Genomic DNA, 22,690 nt, shown 5'->3' with positions numbered 1-22,690 from the left:
AGCAACCAACAGAGCACTTCCGGTTCCAGTAGGAAATCAAATCGATCGGCCGACTAGCGACCACAAGGAAGGAAGGACGGACGGAAGGAAGGAATCAGTCGCACTTCGTTTCCTTTACCATTTATCATCAACTTGGTAGGTGTCGGGTGTTGTTGTCATGGTGATGTCTACATTCCAGAAGGTGACGCTGGCCACGTGCCTCGTGCTGTGCGTGGCCCTGCTGCTTCCCAGGATGTTGTTGTCTCGTGGGAGGAAGGATGCTAGCGCGACCGAAGGTGTGTCGTTTACGAAGCCGCTCACAGGGCTTACTTTCCGGGCCTAGGTTTTTACGTGTTCCGCCTCGCTGTGTTCAAATACCCATAAAGTTGTGATTTATTTTTAATGAATGAGGTAAAAAGCAGCGATGGTTCAACCTCCTTGTAGTTACACTCTCCTCCCTGACGAGGAGGGGGGCGCCAGAAGCACTCCTTAAAGTGCGTATTAATAATAAAAAAGCAACGTCTAAAACAGACAGGAAAGATACGTGTCATATGCCGTAAATGAGTGTCTTTACCGTTTTTTTCAACTAATTAGTGGAAAATTTTTAGGTAGTTCAAATATTTCCATCATGATATTAATTTAGGTTTTTTATATTAATTTGTTGGATATATTTTTCCTCTCCATTATTCACCAGTGATATTTAATTACATTCATGAAGATACCATTTAAGGATCGCAGGAATTTTTTTAACAAAGCAATTTAAAGTTTAAAATACTTTATTTTCAATAGAAATGTGCATAATTTTCGACTGTATATTTCAACTACATATATACATGCTTTCATTTTCGTTTTATTTAGGCTTTAGAATTTGATGTATTAATTCTGTTCATCTTAATGTAAAATTTGTCATGAATTGGAAATTTGGTACTTATTTATTGGTTATTTATTGGTACTCAGTAGTTTATAGAATGAAATTAGGGAAACTAATAATTTTGCAGTTGTGCATTTTTAAATGGCAAATATTAAATATGTGGTCTTACATGTGTAGGAGGTCACTTCCCGCCCATGGTGCACCGTCACATGGCCCCAGAAGGCCGCGGCCAGAGGGTGGCGGCAGGTTCGGGCCCCTCCTCCGGGGCCCACAAGGCGGAGAGCGTGGCAGCCAGAGCCAGAGGTGCAGGAGCGGGAGGCGGGCTGGGAACCGCCGCCAAGTCCAATCTGGCGGGACAAATCATTCCCGTCTACGGATTTGGGATTTTACTCTACATCCTCTACATTCTCTTCAAGGTCTCTGTCACACATTGTAAAATACCACAGCTAGTAAAATGCACACCCCGAAACAGTAATTTAATTTGGAACAATTTTACGGACCTTTTTGACAACATTATTTTGACTTCCATGTTTCAGTTGAGGTTCAATAAAAGATGTGTGTGTGTGTGGGTGTGTGTGGTCAGATCACTTCGAAGGGGAGCAGTCCGTCTTCCCTGGGCAGATGCTCCTCAGTGCGCTCAGAGAACACCAAGAGGAAGATCAGTGAGTCATGATAGCCACAAACTCATGGCTATCAATTGCGGATCAATCGTATTATGAAACATCTAAAACATGTCATTTCACCCGTAGCCGACTTTGAGCTGGTTCAGCTGCAGGAGAAGCTGAGAGAGACTGAGATGGTGATGGAAAATATTGTTTCCAATGTTCAACGCAGCCCTGACAGGTGCTTGCGAGTGGAAAGCCAATGCTAATGTGCTAATGTCAGACAGATATCTAAAAGTGTGTGTGTGTGTGTGTGTGTTGCAGGGGCAATAACGGAGTGAACGTAGACCAGGAGAGTCTCCTCCACCAGCTGACAGAAATCACTCGCGTGATGCAGGAAGGTCAGCTAGTGGAGGGCGTGGCAACAACCAACAAAAAAGACCAGGGAACATGGGAAGAAGGTACGCAAAAGCTGCGTATGACGACACTTGGAGGCGCGCGCAGTTCTCTCCATTGTCCATACATGAATATGATATTGATACGAGTGGTTTGTCAATCAACAAGATTAAAATGTTAAACATCACTCAAGCAGGTAAAAATATTAGGAACATCAGCGAGTATGACGGCGCACAGCGAGCGTATATGAAGAGACTAAGCGTGTTGTGTTGCACCTCAGCCGAAGAAGAGGACGGCCGTGACTTGTGGGAGCGCCCTCGCTGCGGCTGCTGTCAGCATTGTGGATCACAGACGCAAGCCGGGGAATATGACGGGGGTGACCCCTGGGAGAACGATCTCGCGGGCTTTCCCGGCACGCATCCAGCTGATGAGGAACCGGGTGCTGGTTTGGGAGGCAAGGAGGACCCGGTGCAGCAGGACGTCCACCTGAGCGGAAAGGAGCAGAAAGAATGTGAGTGCGAGGAGGAGCGGATCCAGTTGGGCGTGCCCAAGTGGGAGCTGGCGGGCGTGTTGAAGGAGTTGGAGCTCACCTTGAAAATGACATCAGCTATGGAGCGAGAGAAGATGGATCACCTGGAGACGCAAGCGTCGGCCGGTGGTGGTGCCATCAGACGGCGGAGCAAAAGAAGAAGCCGGGAGTCTCACTGACTCCTGACTTGGACGGATGATGTTTTGTGTGCAAACTTTATAGGCATGTGCCCAAAACTCTGCATGAATTTCATAACCGTGGACGTTGCTTGATAGCAAGTAGAAATGGTAGCTGTATTGAGGTCAGGTAAAGCCCGATGAGGTAAAGCAGACGTGTCCAAATTTTTCTCAGAGGGCAGCATACGGAAAAATATCCAAGGATGCTCGGCCACATTGAAATTCTTTTAAAGAGGAACTCGATGCAAACACTTGACTTGCATCCCTGATTAAATGAGTAGAAATTTGTTGACAAGTGTTATTAAAACCTTTTGCAAAAACCTTTGATTAAAAGGAGAGATTTTGTGCCAGGATTTCCCCCCCTTATGTGAAGTGCATAAATGTTTCATCCGCATTTTGAATCTTTTTTCAAAATGCGTGAAAACATGTTCACCCTTTTAATAAATACCTCAAACTACACCCAAGCGCCTCATCTGAAATTTCATTTTGAATTTTATTCGTAGGAGTGAGGATATAACAGCCAAGTTGCAAATGCTAAATGGTTCTGTAGTGACAAACGTGCATGGAACAAGTGACTTCAAAAAAAAAAAGGGGCGTTTATTTGTTGAATAAAGGGTACATTCTACCGATACAAAAGCACTCACTGACTGTTGCTGGCAGAATATTTAGGGGTTGATGTCTTTAGGCAGGTGGCACATCTCAATTTTTTGTTGTTGTTGTCACAAACAGGAAGTGCGTCAATTTTATATTCCGCCTCAGTGCTCCATGGGCTCGTCAGACGCGGGTGGGGCGGCAGCGTCGTCATCTGCAGGCGCAACCACCTGATGCACCAAAAACATTCATCGGCAAACCAACCAAATCAGTGTGGAACAATTTATAGCTTCCCTATCAAAATGCTAAAAGCTAACAGGCTAACGTAGCATGCTAATAACATTTGGTGACCCGTAATGTTAATTTGGGATCGTACGATGCCTCAGTGGGCCTCTGAGATAAGATGCCACCTAAAAAAAGTAATTCTTGTTTTGGGCCTTTTTTAGATGCTACTTTGACCTGCCAAAAATAATTAAATGTCTCCACCGATTTGCAGTTAGAGGAGATCAAAAACAGCCCTTATGCTGTAGTTGCATGTTGACGAAATCATCACCTTTCTCTGTGGCCTCTCCTCCAGACCCTCCAGGAAGGGGGCCACGTCGTCGTCATCATAGATGGTGAACTCCATGTCCTTACCCACAATGCCAATGGAAACATTCTGAAACATTTTTTTTCCATTTAAAAAAAAAATCATAATTACATTCTATTTCATGAACCGGATGGCTTCCCCCCCGAAAAAAGGTATAATATCACACAGGACCAGTAAGGGGCAGTGTGTGGAGTACCTTGGTGGTGAGGTCCTGCTCAGTGGGGAGGGTCTCTCTGAGGGCTCTCAGGCCGTGCTGGACCAGCTCATTCAGATTGCCTGAACATTAAATACACGTTTAAGAACTGATTAAATGCTCCCGACATCAACACGTAACGAGATGCAAACCTGACTGCTACGGTTGGTTTTAACAACATATTTCAGCACCTTTTAAGTCATTTTCCAAAACTAAACATGACCACATGGTGTTGATCATGTTCGCCTAAATTGTCCTTGTAATATTTCAAGAAATTTACCATTGTTGTTGTTGTTGTTTTTTTTTAAAATACTGATTGATTTTCGCTGATGCACTTTTCGAGCTGGGTGGGGTGTAACAGGTGGTTCCGGAAAGTATCCCCCTGAGCAGGGACGTGCGGTCAGGGGAGGCAGGTGAGGCAGTGCCGCACCTCTGAACGCGCATTGCATTGCGCAATCATCACAAACTGGGTTGATACATGCAACTGGCACGTCCTGCTTGCCGTACATCTGCACATCAGCAATATAACATTTGCAGATACATTTATTTGATCTGCTTTTCCTGAGTCTGGCTAATGTTTTTAAACCATTAAAGTTTAATGTTTTTTGTGACATATTTAGATTTGCTGATGGGAAATAAAACCGCAGTGAAAAGGCATGGTTGCGGCAGATCGTTCTCTGCCGCAATTAAGAGGGCGTACGTGAGCAAACGGGTACGTTGCGCTCTTCTTCTGTGCAGAGGCGCCAGGCGAGTCAAGTGCGATCCTTTTTTAAATTTGCTACGTCGGACAGCCAAAATGGAAGAAAAGGATTATATATCGAAGCTTAAAAACTTCTCAAAACTGGACTTTCAGTCAAAAGTGGACATGATTAACACAGGTAGACCAACGCCGGAGTGAAAAGGTTTGCTTCAAACTACGGGACAGCCCGGACAACTTTTCAAACGGAGTGGTAAAGCCGAAAAAACGGTGATGTGGCTGTCCTTCGAAAATCCGTCTTTACTGTTTTCCCTGCCTTTTGTTCTCAATTTGTCTGGATATTGTGATATAAAAAGCGCAAGGATCGATTTGGCATCGAACGAACAGTGGAGGTTCAACGTTAGCATCCGCAATGCCAAGGTAAGGGAAACGCGAGAGATTGTGAAAGACCTCATTCATGCAACCTGCTTTTTCGCTAAACGGGAGTTGGCATTTCGTGGTCACGACGAGAGGGCAAGCTCTTCTAATCGTGGCGATTATGTAGAACTATCACATGCTTTTGATGAGAAAGATGAGAGGTTAGCTAGACATTTGGACTCATCCAGTGTGCTTTCTGGCTTGTCCAGTAGAATACAGAACAATATAATTGAAGCGTTCGGTGATGTGATAATAAATGATCTAAAAAGGGAGATCAATGCTGCCCCATTTGTTTCCATAGAGTTGGACGAGACTACGGATATCACAAACAAAGCACAGATCTGTTATTTTGCGCTCTGTTGCCAAAAGTGAAGTGGACTGTGGTGGTGGAAGCATTTTTAGGATTTGATGATGTAAGTGATGATAGGTGAGCCCCTGCTGTAGCTGCGTATGTCTTGGAAGTGTTGGAGAAAACAGCTGTGTTAAAAAACTAGTAGCGCAAACCAAACTGATCGCTGGGACAATGATACTCAAATGATGGTCACTGGATATGATCGATGGCTGTCAGAAGCATCGACATGCTTTTTAATGATGGCATATGAGGGCATTTTCAGTGAAACTGATGCACTTTTTAGAATGCTGCAAAACAAAGTCATGGACATTGGATATTGTTGTGCGCGAACCCACGACACCATCGGAGTTGTTGAACGCATGAGACGGGACTTTAACACACTGTATGAGCGATTTGAGCAGAAATGCAGCACACTTGGCCGAAACAACAGTGGAAGAAATCAGTCGGTCAGAGACGAGAGAAAACAAATGTTCGACAAGATTATGGTCAACATCAGTGTTCAGATGAAAACTAGGTTTGATCATTTTGTGAGCTAGCTTTCCTCGGTTTGGTCGACTGTACAAAATTTAATGAGATGTCACAACATTTTGATGACACCAAACTGCAGAGCCTGTCAAAATCTTATAACAAAATAAATTAGTCTAAGAAAAATACAATAGAATATTGTATTTTTACCCATGGGGTCAAATTTTGGATATGAAATAACCAGTAGCCAATTGAATAAGCTACTGTTTTTGGTTGATACATTTGTAAATCTGACACTAAAGGTGTCGGTGCCTCACCAACCATGAACCTCACCGCACGCCACTGCCCCTGAGAGCCAGGATACTGTGATTGACCGGCCTTCCAGAAAAGCTACTTGCGCTAGTGTGTTGTCTCACAGTCTGCAAACTTGTCCATGCATCTCTCCAGGTAGGTGCGGGCCGACTGCGAGCGGGCACCTATGGACATGGCTTTGCAGTCAAAGTAGTTGGCTGACGGGCACGTCTGGAAAATGTGGGGGCCCATGTCCTGACAAACAAATATTAAACATATTTATGTTCAACTTTAAGTACGGGTTCCTGACAAATCAAGTCGGCGAACTTACGTCGTAGCCGGCGATGAGCAGTCCGACGCCGTAGGGTCTCCTTCCGTATCGCTGTGTGGGGATTTGAGTTTCTGAGCTTCTGTCAAGGACGATAGCTGCTGCTGTGATGTGAAACCATTCGGCAGTTACGGTCAAGTCCCGCCGATTCATGCTTCACTATTCACTGTACATGTATTGAAGGCGATTCAAATGGACGTGGAGCCATTGAGTGAAGAATCATTTTTAAACGAGGATGACAATGAATTGTTAAAAAAAAAAAGTGGTTGCGGCAAATAGCATTTTGACTTATTGCACAAAGCTGATGTGCAGTTTAGTTCGGCCGAAGAATCCGTCCTTGAAAGAATGCCTCCTTCAAGGTACCAAAAACCAACTCGAGATCTACCTTTGATCTACTTTTCATTTGGATGAAATTGGATTTCTCCATTGTTAGTCTTTGATTGTTTTTTCCCCACATAAAAGTACCATGAGTTTATTCCTTTTTAATTTAACCTGGGTTGCTCATGAGAGTTACGGAGGGTCTTCAGAAGAGGCCACTATTTACAGAGACCTTGTTAAGAGTTCTGCTGAATTGTATGTCATCGGACTGTGAGGATACTGCTGCCGACAAGATGGACGAGTCGCGACGTGGGCAGGGGACGGTCAAACACGAACCTGGAGTCCAAGCACTCCTGACGCATGAAATTACTGGAAGAAAGAAAAGATAACAATTTAGTGTGGGTCTCTTTTTGTTTGTTTGTTTTTACCGTGCTCTGAAACAAAGATGCGACCCACCATAACAGCCTGGCATCTGCAGTGAGACCAGCGATGGATATGCCAATGTGGTTGTCGACATGGAGAATCTTCTTCTGGTGGGCTGCCAGTTCTGACTGAGCTCTCTACACACGACACACACACACAGACGATCACTTCTTGTATTGACTGTAACCAAGCGACGTGTTTGCTTTGTAAAGATAGTCAACGATAACTTGCTAGCTCATGTCAACGTAACACACACACACACAATAATAATAATAATAAATTAAAAATCAAGAGTCACTGTACCTTGAGTGCAACGAGGACAGCCTGGGTTTTGGATTTGAGTCCTACGGTGGCAGAGCCTTGTTTCACAGCCTCCATGGCATACTCGATTTGATGAATGCGACCCTGAGCCGATCAACGACATCAAGACGAATGCACTTAGCACAGCATTGGCACTTTTCCAATAGAAATCAACATTTTAGAGACAGAAAGAGAGCTCACCTGTGGGCTCCATACGGTCACGTCATTGTCATACTGATTGCGAAACTGCAACATAAACAAAACGATACGTGTCAACACGATCCGACCATAAATCAAATCACGAGGACAGAGTCTTACATAATTGTCTTGCATCGCCATGTCCCACCAACTAAACCAAACTGTTGCTCACAGAATCTAACACAAGACTTTTCTAGAAGGAAGGTTTTAAGTTACAAGTTAAATAATTGATAACAGTAACACGAGCTGCACCAAAAAGCAGCAAACATGGCATAGTTCACAAAACATGACAGGAAGGTAAGTACTAAGTAAGATGCAAAATAAATAGCCCTTCGCTGGAAGGAAGGAGGAAAGAAAGGGAAAAATGCAGATGTAAATTAAGGAAGGAAGGAAGGAAGGAAAACAGACCTGACAGGAAAGAATGAAGTAACAATGCATTAAACAAAAAGAAGGTATGAGGGAATGAATGCAGGAAGGATAAATAGGGAATAAAGAGGGAAGAAATGAAGGACGTCCAGAAGGAGTAAAGTAAAACAAAAAAGGACGCATGAATTAAAAACAGCTGTAACAGAAGAAAGTCAAGTCAAGTAAACAGTATTTATAGAGCACTTTCAAACAGCCATCGCTGCATACAAAGTGCTGTACATGGAGCAATTTAACATGCACAATAAACAGTAAGACAAATCGGTAATATAGGCGGTAGAAAGCACCAAACAGTAAAATCAAGTACAAATCTAAGCCATGCTGAGTCGAATGCCAAAGAATACAAGTGAGTTTTGAGGAGGGCTTTGAAGATGGGCAGCGAGGAGGCTTGCCGAATGTTCAGTGGGAGGTCATTCCAGAGAGAGGGACCAGCAACAGAAAAGGCTTGATCCCCTCTGAGCCTCAGTTTAGTTCTTGGTACTTCTAATAATGTCTGGTCCACAGACCTGAGGCCCCTACACACCGGGCAAGTGTGTAGGGGCGGATGAGCTCAGAGAGGTAAGGTGGCGCGAGATTATTCAGAGATTTGAAAACAAAGAGGAGGATCTTGAAAATAACTCCAAAATGAATGGGGAGCCAGTGAAGGGAAGCCAGAGTAGGAGTTATGTGCTCCCTCTTACGAGTACCAGTCAAGAGGCGAGCAGCGGCATTCTGGACCAGCTGAAGGCACTTAATGGAGGACTGGCTGACTCCAAAGTAAAGGGCATTGCAGTAATCGAGCCGGGATGCGACAAAGGCATGAATTTACTGTCTCAACGTGTTCATGTGAGAGGAGAGGTTTTATTTTGGCCAGCTGTCTAAGGTGAAAGAAGCTTGATTTAACAACGGCACCAATTTGCCGATCGAGTTTGAAATCACTGTCCAGTTTAAGGCCCAAGTTTGAGACTGTTGACTTAAGATAAGGAGACAGGGGGCCCAAGTCTACAGGATGGAATGCACAAGGGCCACTGGGACCAAACAATATCACCTCCGTCTCCGTTCAAGAAATTTTGTGCCATCCAGGTTTTGATTTCTTCCAGACAGGATAGGAGTGGCCTTACGAACTACATCCTCCAAAAGCGCGAATTTAGTAGAGCTGAACATGGAACATGGACAGGGGGTCAGATGCCGTATTTGAGACCGGAGTCCTAGCAGTAGAGACCTTATCAATCAAAAACTGAAGGAATTTGTTGCACATCTCGGGTGAAGAATCCGAGCAAGTAGGCAGAGGGGGTTTGAGTACAGAATCTATCGTTTTAAATAGTGCGCGTGGGTTGTGACGGTTAGCTTGAATAAGGTCCGACAGATATTCTCTTTTGGCCTCTTTTACTGTGAGCTGGTAGTTACGCCAGCAGTCTTTCCAAATTTGATAAGAGACATGCAATTTGTCTTTTTTTCACTTGCGTTCAGCTTTGCGACACCTCTGCCTAGCTGCTTGGGTTTAGGTTTTGGGAGCACAGTTTTTGAAGGAGCCACCAATTCCAGGATGGCACGGCATGACGAGTTGAAGCAGGAGGTGAGTTCCTCTGTGTTAGACGAGGGTACGCAAAGGTTATTAAAGGCATCAGAGAAACGACTAGCAGTGCGAGGGTTAAAAATTCGGCGTTTACAACTAGGAGCGGCAGATTTCACAGCAGCATGTGATAAGACTATGTCAAATAAAACTGCCATGTGATCAGAAATCCCATTTTCAAGGACTTCCAGATTTGACACCGGTAGACCATAAGCAAGGACAAGGCCTAAAATATATCCGTGTTCATGTGTCGGGCTGGTTACATACTGCACGAAATTAAAAGAATCGATAAGTCTTTTGCTAGCGGTTTTTCCGGACAGCACACATAGATATTAAAATCCCCCATTAGGAGGATATGATCATATCTCAGCCTGATTTCCGCAAGAAAGGTTGAAAAGTCGCTTAAAAAGTCTTTGTTGTATTTATATATTTACAATACAATACAAATAATGTATTTGTATAATGTATATAGAAGTGGGGGATGAAGGAAGGAAGAGCAGTAGGTTTCAAAGGAAGGATGGAGGTATGGATGCAAGAAGTCTGGAGGAAGGAAGGCGAGAAAGAGGTCAGAAAGGAAGGTAGAACAAAGAAAATGGGGAAAACTAAGCTTTAGCAAAAGATGGAAATAAGGATGCAAGACTAGCAAAGAACTGAGGGATAAAAGAAAGCAGGCAGTGAGTAAGAAAGGAAATTGTATGGTGCAGATGGAAGGAAATTGGGGTAACTGAGGGAATCGTGGAAAGAACACCAGGGTACAAACTAAAACTTAATAAAATGGCAGGTAAACCTATTTTTAAGACACCCCAAATACAGAAAACGTTGCAATAATATATATAAGCATGTTAAACTAATGGTTAATAATGAGTGTGCTTTTTTAAAATTAATAAATAATTTTTAAAATTAATTTTACTGTAAGCGGCCGATGGAGAAAGAACAAAACAGTTCTTGTTATTCTCCATTTTTCAAAGTTAACTGGACAAGTTTACTTGAATTGGCTGAATGAAAAACGAAAGTAGGCTTCCATGTTAACCTCGCGCTCACCAGTTAAAACAAATCCTCAACCAGCACCGTCATGGCTCTTTTTCATCCCCCAAAACGATATGCTCAGTATTCACCTAAACATGTTTTTTAACCAGTCTTCACCAAACAAGATGAATCAAAACGAGCGGGTATAGGATGCTTACGCGAAGCTAACATTAGCTCAGCCGGCCAAGCTGTTTTGCTTACTCACAGTACACTCTAAAGTTGGCTAGCTGGTTAGCTAACGTTAGCCATTGTCGAGCAAGCTGTCCCTGAGCTCATTTTTTCAGGTTTTATCTCCAAATATAATAGCCCAAATACCTTATTAAACATATGAACGTTGTGTATAACGTTTTGCCAGGAAACACATCATTCCCACTGACCATATTTGCCTCGGCTTCGCGTCGCCTGTGCACTTCTTCACCGGGTACCTCTCCGCTCGATTGGATTTCCTGGCCACCGTGACGTCACAGGGAAAAAGAGTCGAGCTCCGATCTAAAATCACGACCTAGCCTTTTCGCCTCGTCAAAACAAAATTTTCAATAGGAACGGGACCTTGAATAATACAAATAACATTTCGGTGTTATTTTGGATACAAGTGGCTATATTCTGATCACACTTGCCATCAAGGTAGTAGTAATGCGTCAAATCAGCACAAGACGGCAGCACTGAACCAGAAGAAGACGGCCCAGAAGAAACTAAATCTATCCCAGAAAAAATTACGTCACCCAGACAAAAAATGTGTTTGAAAGAGACATAAATGCAATATGGAACTAAATAAACATGCAACTTCACAATTGATTAGATTTGAATGGACTCTCGAAATAGGGGGCACGTGTGCAACTGGTAAGCACAAAGCGACACAGGCGTCACAGAGCAGAGTTCAGGTGCAGGGTTCGATTCCAGCTCCGGCCTTCCTGTGTGGAGTTCAGGGTGTTCCCCGCCTACTGCCCGAAGACAGCTGGGACGGGCTCCAGCACGCCCGTGCCCCTCGTGTGGATAAACTGATTTAAAAAATGGAGGGAAGGAAGGGTCATATAAAGAGTAAGGGTTTGTTTTTTTGGGGGGGCGGGGGTGAACAGTTAATTTCATCTGATTCACAGAGCAATTGCTTTCTGAGTGGGGGAAAAAAATCACACCATTAGCTTGAAAATTTCTCTCGCTCTCAAAATAACAGTATTATTATTTTAGGTGCTTGAACACGACCGACAAGCTCCTCAAGGGTAAAGGCAACATTTATCTGATGTAATGTTCCGCCAACATTTTTTTCCACAGTGAATGACTGATATATAATCCATTTAATTATGGAAAACAATGCAGAACAATGTGAGAAAATGCCATGAAAACAACAATTGTTTTCTTTGTAGCTACAACATATCGTAGCTCAACAGTAATTCTGAATGTATTATTTCAATTAAGATAAGATATCCTTTATTCGTCCCACACTGGGGAAATTTACAGCCTCCAGCAGCAAGAATGTGCTTTATTACATTAAAACAGCTTAATCTCAATTTTGGCTTGCATGTGTTTTTTCAAGAATAATTAACCCGAAATAAAGAATAACACAATATACATGAGCCAAGAAACAGAACGATAAAGTGAAATCAAGACTCTTTTTTTTTGGTATTTTAATAATTCAAACGCGTTACTACTGCATCACAGCACTCTAAGCCAATACTTTGGATCAGCCCCCAAAAGATGACCTTTAAACCGCAGAGGAATAAAATTCTGTGAGCCACAGGTGATTAAATACAATAATAAAATAGAGAACTGCATAAATCCTAAAACTCAGAAAGCGAATGCAGAAATGCATTCACATGTTTTTTAATGTAGTGTTTTGAAATAGTATGCCATTACAATTAACAATACATCAGTTTGACAAATAACCCATTTCTGTCACGTAGCAAGGTGGTGGGGGACCCCAAAAAGCAGGCAGGAGCAGGGTGTACTTGACAAATTGTATTTAAAACAAAGAAAACTAAATGAAAGTCCAAAGTAACAAACAAAAACCATGACACGACTCAAAAACTAAAACACTACTAGCACAAAACAAACATGACAGCAGCAAAGGAACACCAAACAAACAAACATGACAGTAGCAAGAGCAAACAATGACCCGACACTGAATGTTCGGGCTGGGAGTCCTTTTAAAGCCCCAATTACTTAATGACCAACAGGTGTGCAGCTGCCCGGGGGAGCCCTACAGTGCCACCTGTTGGTCCCTACACCAAATCATGACAATTTCATTGTCCAAATATAAATACATCAATCATTCATTCATTCATTCATCTTCCGAGCCGCTTGATCCTCACTAGGGTTACATCAATCAATTATAATACAATAATAATAATTTCAAATTTTACCAGATTAAATATTTTCTTAGGAAATAAATGCACAACAATTTGTTGTTGTTGTTAAACAGGTGGTGCAGGTTATTAATTTCAATGTAACCTTTAATTGAAATAAAATCACGTAATGAAGGATAATGTTTTTTAAATTCATTATTTTTTTAAATTGTGAATTGAAAATAAAACTAAAGGCAAAAATTCAAATCAAATAAAAATGACAGATCTAAACTGCGTAGTTCTCATGATCTCATTTGTTATTGTATATGAGACTCAAGCATGTATGTTACCGACTATGTACCTATTTTCTTCATCGCAAAAAGTGGATATGTATCAAATAAATACAGCAGATTTGTGGGCAACAAGTTGGGAAAAAAAACTCACTGAAGTTTACAAGTATGAATCAGAATGGCTTTGGGGAGGTGGAACTTGGAGATTTTTGGGAACACAAAGGTTTTTTTGGGGGGGTTGGGGAGGGATGCTGACGAGTCCTCCCCTGTGCCAAGCCGATGGCGTCGGCGTGAGGCCATTACATCAGCGTGCCAGCCTCTCCTTCCTTTCCTCCTTTATGATTGAGATTGTACGCGCTGTGCTGAGATCAGCATGTTTCATCCTGGAGGCCTCATTTAAATCTGCCAAACGTCGCCCCCGCCCTTTCTGCCCCTCCCTTTATTTTAATTTTTCAAATGGAGAGCAGCCTGAGTCACGGTGCGCACTGCCCGGCCACGCCGTGCGTCTCAGCTGGCACACTCTACCCGGAGGAGAGCGGGTGGGGATGGGGGGGGAGACCCACCCCACTGACGCTCACTGGTTGTAGGACCATTCATGAAGTCATCTGTTCTAGACTTTAGCAACTTTTTTTTGGTCTTGACTTTTTTTTTTCATAAAGTGGCATCTGATTTTGCGGGGCAGCATGTTAAAAAAAACGGTATTGAGTATGAACAAATATGGCTCTGCTTTCCTCATTGGAAACAATATGAAGTGGATTTGTTTATGTCTGGGTCATGCTCAGCTGTCATCTTGACTGATCGATTTATTCATGATTTTGAGTAATTTTTGAACAATCAAACACTTGGGAGTGCATGGTGCCAAGGAACTCAACTCAAACGTCACGCTGTTTATCATCGCTGTCAGTTGCCAAGTCCAGGGTCAAACTAAACAAAGGCGATTTTAGTGCTCACACAAGACTAATGTTACTGTAGCTTACTGCACAGCTGTGATGTCACTGTTTCAGTCTTTACCTTGGATTTCAATATATTACTGTATCATTCTATAAAATACAATGCCCCAGGATGCTATTTCTCTTTTTCAAAACCTCTTGATCTCTCTCTCTCTCTCTCTCTGTAATGTATCCTTGGATGTTATTAAGTGACTTTCAATGTATTTTGCAATAAAAACAAATCATCCATTTGCTGCAGAAATGCTGCGGCTGTGCTTTGGTCTAACAGGATCGAAGAGGGCTTCTAGAGGATTAACTCTACAAGTGCGTTTGGCTTTTTCATTGACTTTTTTTTGGGGGGGGGGGACAAGAGGGAGGCGTGACGTCAACAAAGAGGTGGCAAAGAGGAAACGTGATAATAACCAAAGAACAGAAAATGCAACTAAACTGTGATGTATGAGGAGGAATTACCAAGCTTAACATAAATGCACCACTAAAATTTGGGAATTTAGGTTTTCTGGGGTGAAATTATAGGCCTAACCTAAAATGCACTTTGACCTTTCAAGGTGAACTTGATGTGAGGCCAAGAAGACGCCAAACAGTTGATGAACAGTAAAAACTCTATGGAAAAGAATCTGAAATAAATGTTTTAATTAAAATGTAATAGAAGTTTTGTCTGCAAAAAGCAAATTTTAGAGTTTGCCTGATGAGCAGCCAGCTCCAAACTCACGTGTGCACATGCCTGGACGTCACGCAGTCAAACACGCTGTACACCAGCCAGACTTGCAACAAGTGCAAAGAAAGAAGATGAACAACAACAAAAATCAAGTTAAGATTGCTGTTAAATTCAATCCAAATGGTCAATTTTCCCAAAGGAAATCTTTGAAAAAAATGGAGCACTTTAAAATAGTAGTGTATATTGATCGTATCTTTTCCCAATGTGAAATTGTGGCTTCCATAAAACCTTTAATAGCCAGGCAGACATATAACTGTAAAGGAAGCATAAATATGTCTTGTAAATTTGATACACTACAGTGTAGGGTGTGAACACAGCCAAATTTGAATGAGTCATAAATTTGCCAAATATGTCAAATACGCAGAAAAGAAACGAGGCGGTAGTCGGCTTGAAAATAGGTGATTGGATAACTGGCGTTTTCTTTCCGCTTACTTCTCTTAAATTAAACAAAACTGTAAAATTGCGATTTTTCTCAAGACTTTTCCCATTCATGCTCACTACAACGAAGTCTCATGAGGCATACAGGGGAGGCTAAAATCATTTCATGTCATTACCTTGTTGACACAGCTTGTCTGCTACGCGGTGGAATTTTATAACATCATGGCCGGAGACGAAGCAGCATTGGAGCGAGTTAGGACCGAAAGGTCGGACGATCGATAGTCACAAAAGAATAGTGCAGAGGAAGCACGACGCTAGTTGAGCTCAACTTGATGTTTGGATTTATGGTTATTACTGGGGACGCCCGTCGTTGTTCAATTGATTTTGGGCATAATCGTAAAACAATCTGATCGGTACATTACAATCAACGTCAACCCGGGAACGGAACATGGTTGCACACAGCATTGTGAAGAAACAAAAGTTCACAGGGACTTTAGCGGCTAATTTTTACATGTCCGTGCAGCGTTAACAGTAGAACTGAACTAAGATTATTATGAGTACGATCAGCATACAGTCAATAAATCCGTCAGTAATTAAGTCTGCGGAAGATCAGTAGAGTCTACTGGACCGCTAAAAGAAGCTCCTCCCCTAATGTCCACATAGTTCACAAAGCAGCCACAAGATGGGGCCAAAGCACTACTTTTCTCATCGAAGTGAGTTTAGCTCTTTCCGGATTTTTTGTTTCTTTAATGCTCTGTTATTGGCTGAAAAACTCAACAATTCATTATTATTATTTTTTTCCGGAAATGCTCTAATGCAGCCAAAGCTCTGTCAAATGTAAATAGGAATTGGTGTCAACAAAGTTGAAATGTTACATTTTGACTGAGCAAGATGATCTTGAAATTGAAATCTAAATGCTTTGAGTTCACAGATTGTGTTAGATTTACAGTTTAAACTATTTTTAGTTAAGGCCTCAGTTGCATTTTTATCAATTTGTATAAAAGCTCTGAGCCGATCCCCAGCATATCTGCACTTTTATACAGATTTGCACCACAACGGAAGGTTGCAAAGACATTTTAAGTGGGACGGCATTTTAGTGATCCAAGCGGTGGAAACAGAAAAAAAATCTGTAAGCAGTAAGCGGGAGCTTTTGCCGCAGAGGCAGAGAAATGAAAGCATATTGTTGGGCGGCGGCCAGTCGTCATAAGCCCATCACGTTAACTTTCTATAAATACTGCAAGACGCGCGCCAAGTTGATCAGGCGTGATTGAAAGCCAAATGACTCCTCATGCCACCGTGGGCCAAGTTTCCCTTAAGATGCTTGGGGTGGAGCCGCTTGCTCTGACACAGTCTGACGCACAGGCGCTTTCATGCAGGACCCGCATCTTAAAAGGATTTGTCCAAGTTTGTTGGAAACCCACAGAATACACAAAAGCCTGAAAAAGGAGCACGAAGCAAGGGCAGGTGGAAAGTGGGAAAAAGTGTAGCACACATCAGTCAAGCTTAGGTACGCGCTTGGTCGGTGCTTCTTTTTCAGTCTGTTGTGTTAAGGCAGGTGTCACCAACATTTTTGAGGGTGAGAGCAACTTCATGTGTACCGATTGTGTGAAGGGCTACCAAATTGATACACGTCTGAAATAACATATTTGTCCAAAATACCTTCAATAATATGAGGATGGGTTATTTTTAATACTTGATGATTTAAATTGTCAGACTTTGATCGTGTTTCGAAATGTCTCACAGTACTGCCAATGTTTGCATTTTTAAATCATAATTTCTACTAGCAAATCACAATGTCCAGGCACTGGCGGGCTACTCAAGTGGTCTTCACAGGCTACCTGGTGCCCGCGGGCACCATGTTGGTGACCACTGTGTTAAGGACACCAGGTCTTTTTTTTTTTTTTTTTAAAGCTCAAAGCATCCCCCAGTGTGGCCAGCTCGGGAAAGGCTGATTAAGAAAATAAGTAAATTAAAAGAAGCGACGTGCCTCGGGCTAATCGATACTTAAGACACTAACGGATGAAGTACAGGAACACAGCGGAGAGCTTGTGTCCCTTAGAAGCTCCATTCATCACGATGACACAAAGAAGGAATGAAGTGGCCACCATTGTGCTTGCCGAGTCAACTGCATAAAATCTTAGAAGGATCCGTCACCCATTTCATCATGGTACGTTCCGCCAAGAAAAGCCTAACCCTGCTGGCTGTATGGCGGACGTGCACGTCACGACACTCACCGTTGAGTGTACTTCACACACAGCAGCTCTAAGGAGAGGGCCAACATCATCCACGGCAGGAACGCCAGAATGGTTCGTAGATTCCTAAATATAAAATTGAAGCGTTGCAAGGCAATTTTACACAGAGATCCAGCAAACAGAAGCAGCGCAGATTAAAGTGTCACATCAGGGTACTGCCGAAAAGCCGGACAAAAAGCAAAGAGTGAAAGCCAGGTTTGCAAAGGCCAGAAACACCCCCCCCCCCTCCCCACTGCAGAGTGATCGCAGCGCGCTACTCAAAAGTTGGTGGAAGTGGCGCAAATTTCAAAGATCTGAATTCCATAGAAATCCGATGGGAAAACACGTCACACTTCAAACGTGAAATGATCTGGCGTAGCGGAGCCGTAAATTATATCGATGGTCACCAGTGACGTGTTCGCGACTAATCGGACAGGCTACTTTCAAGCATGTGAATTTGTATCTCACAAATATCGGACAAGTTATTTGATCAGAGGACCACACTCATGACCCAATGCATGTTTGGAGCCGTTTCATCAGGAGAAAAGCGTTGTTTAATCGTTGCCAAGCAAACCGTTTTGCCACACACAGGGGCGCCTCACTTCTATGGATTTCGCCATCTGCAGATGCAGCAGTCGGCAGCTGCAAAGCCATCGCAGCAAAGCGCCGATGCAGTTAATGTAATCAAAATGTGCAATATGATGTTACGCCTTCAAGTTCAGCACCTCGCTGGACTTACCAAATATAACATGAGGCGCCTTTTCTGACTATTTCACACGGGAGAATCTGCTCCTTAGTGCCTGTGTAATCGATTTGCTTTTATTTGTTCACGGCGATGTCATCCCTGCCCGATGGTCCAATTTGTGCTGTTTTGTGAGCGAAGCAAGTAAAGCAAGCAAGTAAATCGAAGACAATTTAATCCCGGCAGAATTTGTCTCACTTTATCAAGACGAAATATTAATAGCGCAAAAGCTCAAGAGAGCGGCGGGCTACACGAAAGCATGAGCGCAGAAGCTGAGCTCCAACTGCCATTTAATCAGGTGCGAGCCTCCTCACTGGTGGCAAACGTCTGATTAGATTTGAAGATGGAAAGCCATTAAGTGGGTAACGACTTAAGCGCCGGTTCTCCTTGGGAAGTGATTTATCCAGAGCGCCACGGCTCGGACCGACCGGGAGCTGGAGTCGCCAGTTGCGGGCCCAGCGTTCATCAATCACCACGTGCGCCGTGGCCCGATCGACGGCTGGCTTCTCTACACGCGTGACGTGATCGTACTAGTCAACGAATCTTCTTCTCTGGCGGGGTTCTTCGTCACCCCCCGCAGCACTAACGCATTGACGCCTTTTTGTTTCTCCGTGGGCCGCCCGCTTGAAATTGTTTTTCCCTTTGACGAGAGTGAAAGGCACATTCGTTAGTCTGCTCTCTGCCGATATTCCAACACAAATAAGCTTCCGCTCATTTGCGGCGTGGAGGCGGCCATGTCAATCCGTCTATCTACCGGGAAATCTCCAAAGAAGATAATCGGTCCCCGCTGGACATAATCGAATCCGCAATCATAAAATAAACCTTTGCTGTCAAAAAAAGAGCATCAAACTAAGTTACACATTGATAATTAAAAAAAATACACATCTTTCTTAAAATATCTGTCTTAACGCTAACGAGAAAGGCACACAAAAGGAAATTGCCTCCCTCCCTTCATGAAGTTCATGAGGATTGAATACGCAAAAAGAAAAAGAAAAGCCAAAGAACAAGCACAACAGGGAGTCCTTTGAGGCTCACTGACGGATGGCAGTATTCTACATATATTTTTCACCCCGCCCCCCAAAAAAGAAAGAAAACAGAATGAGAGTGGGATAGAAGGTAACAACAGTGTGCTACACAAATGTGAAATATTAAAACATACTGACATCTGAACGCAACACAAAAACCTGAAAAAGAGCGAACGCAGTGTGATACATGAAAGTGTCTAAAATTATAATTAATAATAATAAAGTAAAAAAGTGAGTAAACTGAAATTTTTTGCTCTCAATTCACAAAAAAATCATATGGGTGTCAATGTATTTTGAAAAAAACGATTATTTTAAAGACCTTCACCTTATATGTGAGATGTCAAGTTCCATCCCACCACTTTCTTTTAATCAATCATCCGTGAAAGATGATTGATAATTGTGAGTGGTAGGACGTCTAAAAAAATTCGGACCTCACAGGGTGGACTAGGGTGAGTGTGTCGATAGGCACAAGCGGGTGCTGCGGTTTTCAAAGGTTACTGTATTGACTGTGGTCGCAAAGTTTTTTGTTTTTTTTCTAAATGTATTTTCAAGAACGGAAGGGAAACTTCCAAGGAGCCAGGATAACCCACGTGGGCTTCCCTCGGGGCAGAGTGGGTAACTGAAAAGACGACACCCACGCCGGAAAAATGACAAACACATAACACAATTATCTCTCCGCTCAACTGACGGCCTTTGACATATTGGATTATAACATGATGATGTCACTTATCTCTATGGTGTTGACTAAAAGACAACTGGACCTACTTGTACAGGGTTGGGCAACAATTCTCCATGCTTGATATGTTTCTTCAACACATATCGATGTGTAATCAAATGATCGGGATTATTATCAGGCTTCTGCAGAGCTTGCTGATGAGCTGAACATCTAAAAAAGGTAGCATAGCCCCCCACCCACACCCCCCAAACAAAATGCTCTGGATGGTGATGGGTGTGGGAACGTTTTTAGACCCTTTAAAAAAGGTAACCAACTTGAAGAAGCGGGTTCAGAAGTTTGCGAAGAGAAAGTCCACGGAGGGTTGGAAGCAGATCCAAGCTGTCCGGAGGTGATTTAGCACCTGACACGGGTGAACCCGCTAAGCTCAATAGCACTAAAAGGCCCATCCTGTCTAATGGGGCTCCTCAATGACGCACAAGCCTGTTTCTTGTCTGCTCCTCTGAGACATTCATTGGCTTGACAGTAGGATGGGCACACGCCCGCATTTGAATTAACGACTCACTAAAATAATCACAACTTTTCTCTTTGTAACGCCGCGGTGTACAAATTCACTCGCAAATAAATAAATTCATAAATTCTTTTTTACAAGCAAAAAATGGTTTTCTCCACTTTCTGCTCTGTGTCAACGTCCAAATTGTGAAAATATCACATGGGTGATTCCCAAATGGTCATTTTATGACAAATTGCGATTGCTCCTGTTTTGGTTCTCAATGAAGAGATGGGATACGGCCGTTGTTTCTGTGCAGAGGCAAATATTTTCTGGTATGTTACACATCTAAAAAAATCTTGCAAAATGCGAAAGTATTTTGGGTAAGAAAGTTGTTCAGGTAGCAGTAAAACAACTGGACTATATAAACAATATGCAAATTGCTTGGTTGACTAATTTTAGTGCACTTGATAAATAAAAGTCAAAAGAATTCGAAGAAGCCCTTGCATAGCTGGTCAAAAATTCGAGATTGTGTGCGTGTGTGTGTGTGGTGGCTAATGAAAAGGAACTGAGACGACAGTGCATGACAAAGAGTTGTGTAATTGCTTTGGAGAAACAGCAGCCATCGATCCGAGGACGGACAACTCGTTTGCTCAGCGCGTGGGCAGCAGCAGCCCCGTGCCCCCAAAGCCCCTGACACCCCCCTCCCTGTCGTTTGTGGCTCCAATCACTCCATTAGCTCAATAGACTTTGATGATTCGCTCGTCATTACGCGCCATGCTCATGTTGGGAGCGGAGATGGCGTGAGACCACCAAAACACGCTAAGCATCAGTGTATAAGTGGTGAGTCACGTCATTGCATAAGCTTATGAAGGAAAGCGGTAGTGTTTTAACAAACTATTTGAACAAAGTTAAGTTTGAACAAACCAGCGCAGTGGTTTTGAAGTAATATTCCAAAGGAACATTGGTTTCACAAACATTTTAGTGTAGAGGTGTTTTAACAAACAATTTGTAACTAATATTTCAGGACTATTTTAGAAACCCGTCTTGGGACTGCGGCTGAAAATTAGCATTAATGCTAAGTCCGGCGCATTTATTTTTGTGTGGATGAATGTGCAAAGTCCCAATGAAATAAATAAATAATTAAAATAGGACAATGCTTTCATGAAAAAAAAATAATCAGTATTTTATTGTTGGTACGCCTTTTTAAGTGCAGTTTTAACAAACACCTAGCATTTAGTCATTGTTTAACAAACATTTTTAGCGAACATTTCTAAATGCGTGTGTGTGTGTGTGTGTAAATAACATGTCAATGTTTCCCTTGTTTCCTAACTACAGGGAATAATATCAGCAAACAGAAGCAAAGCAACATGACCACAGGTACCTGAGAGGACTGAAGCAAGGCAGAATTAGCGACATTTCTACTCGACAAGTATGGTCGTCGCATCTTTTTGATATTTAATTGATTGGATATAAAAAAAACAAACAAATTTTCAACCAAATACATTTTGTGTTTTAATCACACTCTATTATGAATAAATCAGGCTAACAATGTCGCAGATAATCAGGCTAACAATATAGCAGCTGTGGCACAGAACGTTATAAAGACTTGACTTCCCCTTCGAATAAGTTTGTGAAGCTATGTTTTAACAAATGCTCTATTTTAATGATGTTCATAGTAGACAAATGCAATGTTAAAAGATAGTTAATTTCTAAGGATGCTTGTTATATTTTTTTCGAGTTCTGTTCAACGTTGTCTTAGCTTCCATTCGCTCAATTGATGTGGATTTCCCGCTCTTATTACGCAGCTCGCCTTGGTGCAAACACGTCGTGGGATGCCAAAAATTGCTATGCCAAAGTCTGAGCGGTGAGTCACATTGCAGAAGCTTATGAATGAGTGCCTCAATGTGTAGTGTGCTCCCTCACCAGTAGATGGCCCCGCCCCTGCCCGGTGAAAAAAGTGTGGTGGTGGTGATGGTGGTGGAGGGGGGGTTGCCCTATCGATTTAAGCGGCGTAACTTTGCCCCTGCTGCCCATTTAATGAATGACATCAATGCAAATGAGGCGGATTTTTGTGAATGGAGTGGCTCTGCGGATGACGTCCGCGTGTCTCGCCGCCATCCCATTGGCTGCCGTCGAACCCAGCTCATCGCCCCATTGGCTGGGCTGCGTAATAATTAACCACCTCCACAAACCCGGGT

At 42.8% G+C, this 22,690-nt stretch overlaps 2 protein-coding genes across 3 annotated transcripts; one reads left to right on the top strand and one right to left on the bottom strand.

The window, feature by feature from the left end:
• Positions 1 to 18: 18 nt before the first annotated feature.
• Positions 19 to 3,012, top strand: ric3b (RIC3 acetylcholine receptor chaperone b). 2 transcript variants are annotated; one of them, XM_052060566.1, is made up of 6 exons: positions 19 to 135; positions 1,028 to 1,266; positions 1,434 to 1,512; positions 1,600 to 1,693; positions 1,777 to 1,913; positions 2,129 to 3,012. In XM_052060566.1, the coding sequence occupies exons 2-6, from the start codon at positions 1,045 to 1,047 to the stop codon at positions 2,554 to 2,556; spliced, it is 960 nt and encodes a 319-aa protein (XP_051916526.1). In that variant the 5' UTR covers positions 19 to 135; positions 1,028 to 1,044; the 3' UTR covers positions 2,557 to 3,012. The 2 variants fall into 2 exon arrangements, with proteins under 2 accessions (XP_051916526.1, XP_051916525.1); XM_052060565.1 differs by having other exon boundaries at positions 37 to 275.
• Positions 3,013 to 3,133: 121 nt separating this feature from the next.
• On the bottom strand, positions 3,134 to 11,212 carry psma1 (proteasome 20S subunit alpha 1). The gene is made up of 10 exons (XM_052060572.1): positions 11,094 to 11,212; positions 7,719 to 7,763; positions 7,521 to 7,622; positions 7,251 to 7,354; positions 7,075 to 7,163; positions 6,480 to 6,550; positions 6,274 to 6,403; positions 3,930 to 4,009; positions 3,698 to 3,802; positions 3,134 to 3,374 (listed from the first exon to the last, which is right to left on the bottom strand). The coding sequence occupies exons 1-10, from the start codon at positions 11,094 to 11,096 to the stop codon at positions 3,309 to 3,311; spliced, it is 795 nt and encodes a 264-aa protein (XP_051916532.1). The 5' UTR covers positions 11,097 to 11,212; the 3' UTR covers positions 3,134 to 3,308.
• Between the last annotated feature and the right edge of the window lie 11,478 nt (positions 11,213 to 22,690).

The sequence above is a fragment of the Hippocampus zosterae genome, chromosome 3 (genome assembly GCF_025434085.1).
Source record: "Hippocampus zosterae strain Florida chromosome 3, ASM2543408v3, whole genome shotgun sequence".
NCBI lineage: Eukaryota > Metazoa > Chordata > Actinopteri > Syngnathiformes > Syngnathidae > Hippocampus > Hippocampus zosterae.
This window is presented reverse-complemented; position numbering and strand designations above follow the sequence as displayed.